Raw genomic sequence first — 12,500 nt, 5'->3', positions numbered from 1 at the left:
ACATTATTGGATAGTGTAAAAAAATACACTTTTGAATGATAAAATATTGTGCATCTGTCTCACTGGATAGACCATAGAGTCCCATACTATTCATATATATGTATGAATGTGTGTGTGTATTGCACAATATTTGTATGTGTGTTTGAGGTAATTACTTTTTCCCCCTTAATATAGAATTGTGTCCCCCAGGAGATAAATATATTTTTTTTATCTCATTTTTATCTCATTGATGTAATGCTTGCTTTATTTTTGTATGTCATTGATGTAATAATACCTGCCTTATTTTGTTGTGATGTGTTATTTTCCTTTCTCAATTAAAAAAATAATATATTGTGTATTCATGCTGTTAAAGGGTCAGTAAACTTGTAATTAAATCTTTTTGCAGTTTTTAAACGGATTGACATATTGACAGTTTATCCATGCTATTAGAACATAATAACATCTTGTTTGCTGCAATTGTTTTTCAATGGTCAAACTTCACCCACTACTTTTATTACTTACAGGAACCAATGTGGACATGAGTTTGGAGATAAAAAGGCTTGCCACAATCATTGTGTTAACAAAATCATAATTGTTTAGCGTCGGCAGAAAAGATATGATTGCAAAATTATAGATATGTGGCAAGGTTAGGCTTGTGAAGCCTGTCATGTGCTCCTTCAGATTTCAGGACTGGAAAATCCCAATTTGTCATACTTAAATTACAGGAAATAGGGGGAAAATAAATAATGAATGCATTCAAGTTATTTTAATTCATTAAACCAGGGGAATTTAACATTGAGTTGAAAGTCCTTTACATATATGGGATAGCCTACAAATACATCATTTCTGAGATCGGGAACACTAAATGGGCTTTGTATGTACGATAAAAAGTATTTATATTTTTCTAATAGAGTATATGAGGGGTTATGTGAAACACCTTATCTAGCTCAACTGTAACTTTGGCTATGGATGCATTTCAAGACACAAAAGAAATAAAATAAAAACACAGATGACATAATATAGATACTTGTTTTACTTTGTTAAAACATTCATATGATTGAATAAAGCATATTAGTATGTTAAACTGTACCATTTCACATGGTAGAATTGGTTAATATAAATAAACCAGACAGTCATACATGAAGGGTTATCATTATACAAAGCTGGCCATTAAGACGTTAGAATGTTAATCAGAAATGTAGAAGCAGATAGATACATTCTTGAAGAGGTAGACGTCAGCAGAGCTACACATGGACATATTACCTCAAGAGTTCAACTTGCTTCTGAATTTCACTGCTCTGCTCATCCCATACCACCACTGGCCAATTTTCTGCTTGAATATTTTCACGTCTCGGACTTAGTATTTGCAGATTTCCATTATTTACAAGATCTTCTACAACGGTATCATGATGAACAGTCAGTGAATTTGCAGCACTTTCTCCTAGCAGTCTCACTTGCTTCTGCATTGCAAGAGATGCTCCTAGCAGTTCCTCTTTTTGTTGAGCTAAACTCTCACAAGTGGATTCGAGTTCCCTCACGTTTGCCCTGAGGTGAGCGTTCTCTATTTTATATTTTTGAATCAGATCTTGGATGTGTATCTCTCTTAAGAAGTGTTCTTGATTTTTAGCACTGTGATTCTCAATATTTTCATGATCCAACTGGAGTTCCAAAGTTTGGATTTCTTTATCCACACAGAAAGTCTTTGTAATAGACTTTCCTGTCAGTTCACTTATTCTCTCATGCAGCTTTGAAACAAGTATCTGGAGCTCATGCTTTTCTTGCTTAGCATTTTCATACATACTTTCAAGTTTTAGTGATGCTTGTGCCATTTCTTCCATATTCTGTATCTCTGTCTGCAACCAAGAGACTTCAGTGGAAAGTTCACTGTTGTTCTGTATAGCTTCCTCATGTTTAAGTTCCATGAGTTTTAAGTTTTCTCGAAGTAGCAAATTCTCTTTTTTGGCAACAGCAAAAAGCATTTTAAGAGCCGGAAAAGAGATCTGGCCTTCCTCTAACTCTGGACACACAGATTCCTCTAAACCAATTTTTTCCCCAAGATCATAGTCTGTAGCCAGTTGGTTCAGCTGTTCTTGAAGATGGTAAACTTCATTCTTGAGATGATTATTTTCATCTTTAGTGTCCTTCAAAATAGTCTCAAGATCTTTCATTTTTTCAGCCTGAGTATTGGTTGCTTCTCCTTTGGCTTCAATACATGGTTCACTGTTTGTATCTTCAATGTCTCCGAACTGGTCTCCTTCTTCAGTAGGCAAACCTGTGTTTTGGAATCCTTGTGCTTCACTTTGACTCTGTTTAATCAACATTGTAGCCTTATCTTTTCTGTTCTCTGATAAATCCAATTTATTTTGTAGATGAGCAACCTCAGAAATCAATCTAACATTTTCTTTGACGGTTTGCTCATGAACATTTTTTAGGTTCTTTAGAACATCTCCTTCCTGTTCTAGATCAGCTATGCTATTTTGAAGTTGAGAAACAACATTTTTCAAGTCAAACTTTTCTCTCTCTAGAACTTTATAATCATTCTGAAATTTAGATAACAAACTAATCTTCTTTTCTAGTTCATTGATTGTGCTTTGAAGTCTGGATATTTCAACAAACATCTCTTCCTTTTTTCTTTCGGACGTATCACACGCCTCTTTATACAACAATTCTGACTGCAGAAGTTTGGAATTAAGTGCTTCTTTTTCAAACTTATGCTCCCTATATAGTTTTTCCAAATTTTCCTGTAGAAGTTGGACATTTTTCTCAGCTTCACACAATTGTTCATCTCTCTCTTTTAACTCTTCTACAAAATCATTTTCCAGCTGAATGATTTTACTTGACAACACATATTCCTCTCTTTTTGCACTAGTCCTCAGAGCATCTAGCTCTGACTGTACTCTTTCCTTTTCAGCAATTAAACTGTTTAACTGATCCTTGTAAGATTTCTCCATTAAATCTTTTTCTTGCAAAAGAGTAGAGCAAGCTACAGACTTTTCTTTTACCAACATTTCTTGAAGTTTATGTTGTTCTTCTATATACTCTTGAATCATTTCTTTCTTTTCAAACTCCCAGTGTGATTTCTCCTCTCTGTGCAGGTTAGTGATCTCATTCATCTTATTTTGGAACTGTCTTTCAATATTTTCTAATAATTCTTTATGCTTTTGATTTTCTGATAGCATGATCTCTTCCTTTTCAGATTCCAATTGAGATCTGTCCTCTTTATGGAGCTCTTTGAGATCAAAAATCTTACTCTGGAAATTTCTCTCAAGATTTTCCATTGCTGCTTCATAATTTTTAATTTCTGCTTGTACGATTTCTTCTTTTTCCCATTCCCATTGAGACCTTTCCCTTTTATGAACCTCTGTAAGCTCATTAAGTTTATCTTGGAAGCCTCGTTTAAGAGTTTCCAATGCTTCTTCGTGTTTCTTCATTTCCAGTTCATAATTATTATGTAACTGAGTTTCCATTTCTGATAATCTTCTGTTATACTCAGCTTCCATTTTTTTCCTAAACATGGTCAATATAGAATATTACAAAAACCTTTTTTGGAATAAAAAAAAACACCTATGGCAAAGCTAGTGCAATTAGATTTCTCACAGATAAATATTAGGAAATAGATATAAACAAGCTCAGTTTAACTGGGAAAAAAAGCATAATCTGGATTGTAAATTTCAAAGCAGAATCATAAAAGCGTTAATTGATTTAAATTAAAAAAATAATAATAGCATAAACATAGAAGATGATTATTCCTACATTACCATTACTTTCTGCTATAAACTTTAATAATTCAACGTTGGCAGAACAAATAAAATTAAAGTAATTTCCTTATAATAGGAATTGTTCAAACATATAACCCATACATATTTATTTACTGAAATCTGATAAAATATTTGCCTGCTCAACAAATGTCATAGCATTAGATAGACTTATAAGAAACCCAAGGAATATGGGCAGAATTAAAAACTATCCCTGGTGTTTTTATTTTGTATAGATTCACAAGATACCTGTGAAAGTCAAAATTAACTTTTATGATTCAGAGAGGGCATGCAATTTTAAACAAATTTCCGATTTACTTTTATCACCAAATTTCCTTTGTTCTCTTGGTATTCTTTTTTGAAAGCTAAACCAAGGTTGGCGCAAACTGATTTCTAAACCGTTGAAGGCCGCCTCTTATCTCATTTTGACAGTTTTCACAGTAAGACAGTGCTAGTTCACAAGTGTCATATACATAACATTGTTCTCACTCCCATGGAGTTATTTATGAGTCAGCACTGATTGGCTAAAATGCAAGTCTGTCAAAAGAACAGAAAAGGATGCTGTTTGGGTTGAGAGACAAGATAATTACAAAGGTAAGAAGAAAATTGATGCTTACCTGATAAATTTATTTATTTTTTGACACGATGAGTCCACAAATTATCTTAATTACTAATGGGATATTCACCTCCTGGTCAATAGGAGGAGGCAAAGAGCACCACAGCAGAGCTGATAAATAGTTCCTCCCTTCCCTCCCACTCCAGTCATTCGACCGAAGTTAGGAAGAGAAAGGAAAAGCCAAGGTGCAGAGGTGTCTGAAGTTTACAGTAACCCACAACCTGTCTATAAGAACAGGGCAGGGTGGACTCATCGTGTCATAAAAGAAATAAATTTATCAGGTAAGCATACATTTTCTTTTCTTTTTTAAGACACAATGAGTCCATGGATCATCTTAATTACTAATGGGATTCAATACCCAAGCTAGTGTACACAGATGATACGGGAGGGACAAGACAGGGAACCTAAACGGAAGGCACCACTGCTTGAAGAACCTTTCTTCCAAAAGCGGCCTCAGCCGAAGCAAAAGCATCAACTTCGTATCAACCTTAAAAAAGTGTAAAGAGAACCAAATTGCAGCCTTGCAAATCTGATCCATAGAAGTCTCATTATCAAACTCCCATGAGGAAACAACAACCCTCGTGGAATGAGCCTTAAACCATCTCTGGAGGCTGCTGTCTAGCAGTCTCATATGGAAAATGTATGATACTCTACAGCCGAAGAGAAAGAGAAATACTCATAGCAGAAGACTGACGAAAGTCCTTAGTCGCTTGCAGGTAAAACTTTAACGCACGGACCACGTCCAAATTGTGCAGAAGTCTTCCCCTTTTGAGAAGAAGGATTAGGACACAAGGAAGGAACAACAATCACCTGATTAATGTTCCGATCAGAAACAACTTTAGGAAGAAATCCTAATTTAGTAAGTAAAACTACCTTATCTCAACGGAAAATAAGATAAGGAGACTCATACTGTAATGCCGAAATCTCTGACACTCCCCGAGCAAAGAAATGGCAACCAGAAATAAAACTTTCCAAGATAAGAACTTAATATCTAAGGAATGCATAGGCTCAAAAGGAGTCCCTTGAAGAACTTAAGAATTAAATTCAGACTCCAAGGAGGAGTAACTGGTTTGAAACACAGGCCTGATCCTGACCAAGGCCTGACAAAAATGATTGCACATCTGGAACATCCGCCAGACGTGTGGGTAACAAAAGAGAGAAGACCCAGATTTGACTCTTCAGGGAACTAGTCGATAAACCTTTAAGTCGTCTTGGAGAAAGAGACAAAATTCTAGGGATCCTAACTCTACTCCATGAGTAGCTCTTGGATTCACACCAATAGAGATATGAACGCCACATCTAATAGCAAATCTTTCTAGATACAGGCTTACAAGACTGAACCATGGTCTCTATGACCAAGCCAGAAAAACCCTGCTTGCATACCATGAAGCGTTCAATCTCCAAGCAATCAGCTTCAAAGAAACTAGATGAGGGTGAAGGAATGTCCCTTGAATTAGAAGGTCCTTCCTCAATGGAAGTCACCAAGTCGGCAGAGATAACATGTCCACCAGATCTGCATACCAAATCCTGCGAGGCCAAGCAGGAGCGATGAGGATCACCGATGCCCTCACCTGCTTGATACGAGCAATGACTCGAGGAAGAAGCGCAAATGGAGGAAATAGATATGCTAGAGAGAAGGTCCAAGGAACCGCCAGAGCATCTAACAGTTCCGCCTGGGAATCCCTGGACCTTGACGCGTATCTCGGGAGCTTGGTATTCTGACGGGATGCCAAGATATCTAATTCCGGCTGAAACAACCTGAGAATCAGGCTGGAGAACACTTCCGGATGGAGTTCCCACTCCCTCGGATGAAAGGTCTGCTTGCTCAGGAAGTCCACCTCCCAGCAGTCCACCCCTGGGATGTGGGTCACCGACAGGCAACAATAATGGTCCTCCGCCCACTGAATTATTTTCGGTTACCTCTGTCATCGCTAAGGAACTCCTCGTTCCTCCCTGATGATTGATGAAAGCCACTGAAGGTATATTGTCTGACTGAAACCTGAGAAACTGGACCGAGGCTAACTAGGCCAGGCCATAAGAGCCTTGAAGATCGCTCTCAGCTCCAGAATGTTTATAGGTAGAACAGACTCTGACTGAGTCCAAATTCCCTGAGCCTGTTAGGGAGCCCCAGACTGCTCCCTATCTTATAAGGCTGGCATCTGTTGTCACAATCACCCAAGATGGTCTGCGAAAGCAGGTTCCCTGTGAGAGATGATCCAGAGACAACCACTATTGAAGAGAATCCCTTGTCACCTGCTCTAGTAGTATTCGAGGAGACAAGTCCGCATAATCTCCGATCCGTTGCTTGAGCATGCTTATCTGAAGCACAGCAAACAAAAATCCCAAAACCCTTATGAAAAATCTGGGAGTTGTGGCAAGACCGAAGGAAAGAGCCACGAACTGGACGTGTTTGTACAGAAAAGCAAACCTTAGGAACTTGTGATGATCCCTGTAAATGGGAACATGCAGGCACGCGTCCTTTAATCCACTTATTGTCATGAATTGACTCTCCTGGATCAAAGGGAGAATGGAACGAATAGTTTCCATCTAGAAGGACGGTACTCTTAAAAAAACTGTTTAGACTCTTGAGATCTAAAATAGGCTTGAATGTCCCTCTTTTTGGGAACCATGATAGATTGGAATAAAATCCCAAACCCTGTTCTTGCACCGGAACAGGAACGATCACTCCCAGGTTGGAAAGGTCTCTTACGCAGAGTAAGAACGCCTCTATTTATGTCTGGTCTGCAGACAATCCTGATAACAGAAACTTGTATCCCTGGGACACTATCTCTATTGCCCAGGGATCCTGAACAACTCAAACCCAAGCCTGAGCGAAGGAGGAAAGTCTGCCCCCTACAAGATCCAGTCCCGGATCAGGGGCATGCCCTTCATGCTGTCCTTGATTAAACAGCAGGCTTTTTGGCCTTATTCCCAGATTGATAGGGTCTCCATGCAGGTTTAGTCCGTTCCTGTTTGGAGACAGTAGAGGAAGAATTTCCCTTGAAGATTCGAAAGGAACGAAAATTGTTCTGTCGTCCTTTTCCGTATCCTGAGGGGGAATGAGACCCTTACCTCCCGTGATATCAGAGGTAATCTCCGACAGGCCAGGTCCAAACAAGGTCTGCCCCTTGTAAGGAATAGCTAAAAGTTATGAATGAATTTATGGGGTACTTGTAAAGTACGTCTAATCACCCGTAAGGGTCTCAAGGCGCTGCTCAGCTTGTTGACCTCAGAAGGATGAAACGTTGAGTGGACCTCGCAGGGGACTGAACCTGCAACCCTTGGGTTGCTACAGGACTTAGGCACCCAATGCCTTAGCATGCTGTGCTATCTGAAAGGTACAGAAGCTTAGACTTAGAGGACACAACCACAGACCAAGGCTTTAACCATAAGGCTCTGCGAGCTAGTATAAAGAAATCCCAAATCTTTGCTCCCATCTTAGATAACTAGAAGGGAAGCATCCGTAATAAAGGGATTAGCCAGTTTATGGGCGTTTATCTTATCCTGGATTTCACTCAAAGGAGTTTCTGTCCTGATAGCATCAGGCACCACCTCAACCAATATGCTGCTGCACTAGTGACGGTAGCAATGTCCACAGGTGGCTGCAATTGTAAGCCCTGGTGTAAAAATTATTATTTTTTTTTTTAACTATGACTGAGGAGTCCAATGTAGCTAAAACCTCCTTAAGTAACAGACGGAGGTTATGTGGCTTAAACTTAAAAGATACAACTTCAGCATCAACAAGAGGAATTACACTGTGTTAGAAACCTTGCTTGCTCAATGTCTGATCTACCTCTAATGCTTTCCCTGCAATATTGGGAAAGCAGACAACGCATCAGAACACATGAGAAGAGCGAAGTCTAGAAAAGTAACTCAAACGAGTTATAGAGGAAGCGTAGGGCACTGCATGTGAGGACAATAAAATTTGGGACTCATAAGGAGAAAATTGTGTATAATAAACATAGTAAATACATTTCTGAACATCCTCCTCTTTGGAAATGTCTCAGAAAAAAAGAAATCCCTAAGGATTAAATTCCTCACATACATGAGGAACAGCGAGTTGGAGGTTAAACATTGTGCAACAACTCTGCATAGCCTTTTGGTCCATTTCTGATTCAAAAAGGACCAAGAGCTTTCAAAGAATTCCTTAGCTTTTTAATAAATGCAAAAAGTGTTACTGTCACTTTAAATTTTAAAATGGACAACTTTTTTCTCTTTTTATTAACTGCTGTAAATAGGGTAGAACAGCTTAAATAATTTTGCAATTTATCGATACCCTTCAGCAGGAAACTGCTAAGGTGCCTTTACAGAAAAACGATCTCCCTCTGAGCAGTACGTTCACATCCGGGAACCCCACCGCAACAGGGAAAGATAGTCTCCGGTCCCAATGACGCATATAACATGAAGATGCGTAATAGGACCAGTAGCTACACCATCTCTCTTTGGACACTCCGGAAAAAAAAAAAAAAAAAAAGGCGCGTTATACAAATGCTGCCTCCCCCAGGACTGCCCCTCGTGGGCGTTGACATAAGTTATCTCCCGGTCGGCATGTAGATTTATGTAACTGCCGAGAGATGAAAAGGCACGCTATGTAAATGGCGTCTCCCCAAGGACCGCCCTTCGTGGGCGTTGACAGTCTTGACAATACAGTCATCTCCCGGTCGGCATGGCTTTTATGTAACCGCCGGGAGATGTGATAGAGTGCCTCAGAGACTATCTAATACAGTCGATAGCTAACGTAATGACGCTCAATTACACCCGCCTAGGGTGATATCAGCACAGTCATCTCCCGGTTGGCATGTTTCTTATGTAACCACCGGGAGATGTTATAGAGTGCCCCTGAGACCATCTAATACAGTGAATAGCTAAATTTAAAAGTGCTCAATTACACCCGCCTAGGGCAATATCAGCAGAGTCATCTCCCGGTCGGCATGTTTCTATAAGTAACCGCCGGGAGATGTGACTACCACCATCATCGATGCCCTGTAAGGTATAAATACAGAATGCCCTTCCAGAGTCTGCGCTAGCTGTCGCATATCGTCTCCTATGTAACAGGGAGAATTCATGCCAAATAAAAATAAAGTGCCCATTTTCCATTAAGGGCTTCCTTATGATCCAAGCCATACAAAGTAAGTGCCCAACTTCTTCTGAGTTCCTAAAAATCAGCACTTACCTCATATACTGCCCGACAGCAAAGGCAGTTCCCAGGTTTGCGAGGTCCTATTCCTCACATGGACCTGTGAAAGAAGAGAAAATACTGAGTAATATCCCTTAGATTTTTCAGGGTTAGGGCAGCATAAATGTATGGGAGGCGCAGTGAGATTTATGTCCCACAAGTTCCCATTGCTCTAAAGCCACCAAGGCTCTACTGAAGAGACTGATATGGACTACAGCTACACCCTAGAACAAAGCAGCACACTCTGGCACTACTTTAAAAACAAACTCTTGATTGAAGAATCTTTAATTAACAGCTCACTTTACCTCTTCCCCCAGAGGCAGAACTTTTTTTCACTTTCTGTGATGAGATTTATTTGGTGAAAATTTTTCTGCAAGTTATTTTTAAATAAAAATCAATTTTAAATTAGGCAGCTACACTAAAGCACCAGTTAAAATGCAATGTGTTGATCAACTGGAGAATAATTCCATTTTTAGTTTTTTATAATATATTTTAGCAGTTGAAAATTGGATTGCAAATTAGCTACAGACAAAAAATAAATTGTAAAAAGTCTCTTGAATAAATTTGTTTAATTTTCTTTTTGTCGAACATAGAAATGTAATAATAAAAAAGGTGCATTGCTCATAAGAATGGCTTATATTCAGGGTGGGATTGAAAACAATCTGAGAGCCAGTCAACAATCAATGGGCTGCTGCTTTCCAGCTCTACTGCATATTTGACTGTTCACTTTAAACAGCACTTTGCTGTGGAATGCGCTGTTTTAAAGAAAACTTACAGAATACAGCCAGAGCACAGCACTGTTTGAAGAGAACAGCCTGATGTGGATTAGTGTTGCAAAGTTAAAACACTAAAAGTTCCTGCATATGTCCCGTTCTTTCTGCAGACATGATGAATTTTCTGCGATGACATCTCAGATCACTGTATGTTCTGCCTTGGCGCCTCTTCCTATCCCTAACGTAGGCAAAGAGAACGACTGGGGTGGGAGGGAAGGGATGAGCTACTTATCAGCTCTGCTGTGGCGCTCTTTGCCTCCTCCTGCTGACCAGGAGGTGAATATCCAATTAGTAATTAAGATGATCCGTGGACTCATTGTGTCTTAAAGGACCAGTCAACAGGGTAGATTTGCATAATCAACAAATGCAAGATAACAAGACAATGCAATAGCACTTAGTCTGAGCTTCAAATGAGTAGTAGAATTTTTTTCTGACAATTTTAAAAGTTATGTCTTTTTCCACTCCCCCTGTACCATGTGACAGCCATCTGCCAATCAGAAATGCATACACGTACCATGTGACAGCCATCAGCCATTCACAAATGCATACACACTTATTCTTGCACATGCTCAGTAGGAGCTAGTGACTCAAAAAGTTTAAATATAAAAAGACCGTGCACATTTAGTTAATGGAAGTAAATTGGAAAGTTGTTTAAAATGGCATGCTCTATCTGAATAATGAAAGTTTAATTTTGATTGAGTGTCCCTTTAAAAAAGAAAAGTGTATTGATATAACAGTGTTGGTTATGCAAAACTGGGGAATAGGTAATCAGGGGATTATCCATCTTTTTAAACAAATAAAAATGTTCAAGTAGACTGTCCATTAAAAATAAATAAATATTTTACCCTTTATTATCACAATTACCTCTTCTAGGTATCCACTGCTAAACGTTAGCGTATGCAATTTTAAACAACAATTTGCTTCTATTATTTAATTTGTTTTGTACTCTTGGTATACTTTGTTAAAAAGCATAAGCTCAGGAGCTGCTGCCTGGTGGATGCACACATACGCCGCCTTGTGTTATTGGCTCACCATTGTGCATTGGGGCTTCTTCAACAAAGGATACCAAGAGAATGAAGACATTTAGATAATAGAAGTAAATTTTAAAATAGTTTAAAATTGTATTTTTTTTCTGAATCATGAAATAAATATTTGGGTTTCATGTCCCTTAAAGCACTACATTGGAGTTTTGTTTGTAATATTACATGTAAATTTCTGAAGACAAGTGCATGTTCCTGAGATATGTCCTCATGGAAAGGAGCTAAACTTTAAATAAATTATACCAAGAAAAAGCAGTAAATGATAAGATAATTACATTGGAACATTGTACACTATCTGAATCATAGCAAATTTATTTTGAATTTGCTGTCCATTTAAACAGAATGATTCTATACACACCCTGATACTGATGTGGGTAAAGAAAATACACATTGAAAAAAAAGATCACTCACCTTTCCTCCTGAAGTTCATGTTGGTGTTTTTCTAACAGTTCTGTTCTAAGGCCATTGATTTGAGACTGATGCCTCTCTTTTAAACCCTCTAGCTGTTCCAGAAAATCATGTTCTAGGTTACACTTCTCATCTTCAAACCTCTTTTTCAGCTGAGCCACTGTGTCTTCTGTTTCGTTTTTCATTTCCACTGTTTTTTGAGTCCATTCCTCTTTCTCCTCCTGGTAAATCCGTTTTGCCTCATCTAACTTGAGCTGAAGAGCTGCTTCTTTTTCTTGGAGTAAAGCCTTATGACTATTAAATGTGTTTTCAAGTTTAACCAGCTCCTCGTTGTGTTCGCATTGAGTTTTCTTCTGCTCTTCCTTTAGTGTTATAATCTCAGCTTCGAGCTGTGTATGCTGCATTTTAAGGAGTCGCACTTGCTCTTCCATTTTCACAATTTCTTCTTTAAAGTGTTGCTTGGAAACGTCTTGCTCTTTTTCACACAAATGTTTTACTTCTTTGAGATGTTCTTCATAGCGTGTTGCCTGCATATGGAAACATTAATTAATAAGTCAGATACATTTGTGGACAAAAGTCATGTAGTTTAATAAAATATATATATATATTTTTGGCAGATTGTAGGGTTTTTCTATGTATATGAAAAGAAACCACAAACTAACTTATATAAAAATGATATCATTGTTATTAAAGGACAGCAAAGTCCAAATTAAACTTTAATGATTCAGATAGGGCATCTCATTTTAAACAACT

General features: G+C 38.4%; 1 protein-coding gene across 2 annotated transcripts in view; it reads right to left on the bottom strand.

Annotated features, from left to right (window-relative positions):
• Window positions 1–12,500, bottom strand: part of NIN (ninein) — a gene marked incomplete in the record, with an annotated part of 241,706 nt that overhangs the window by 70,430 nt on the left and 158,776 nt on the right. Inside the window, 2 exon segments of one of the 2 annotated variants that reach the window (XM_053697636.1) lie at window positions 1,243–3,486; window positions 11,751–12,274. In XM_053697636.1, coding sequence (XP_053553611.1) covers window positions 1,243–3,486; window positions 11,751–12,274 — 2,768 coding nt within the window. 2 annotated transcript variants of the gene reach the window in all.

The sequence above is a fragment of the Bombina bombina genome, chromosome 1 (genome assembly GCF_027579735.1).
Source record: "Bombina bombina isolate aBomBom1 chromosome 1, aBomBom1.pri, whole genome shotgun sequence".
NCBI lineage: Eukaryota > Metazoa > Chordata > Amphibia > Anura > Bombinatoridae > Bombina > Bombina bombina.
The sequence above is the reverse complement of the archived record's forward strand: the minus strand, read 5'-3'. Positions and strand labels throughout refer to the sequence as shown.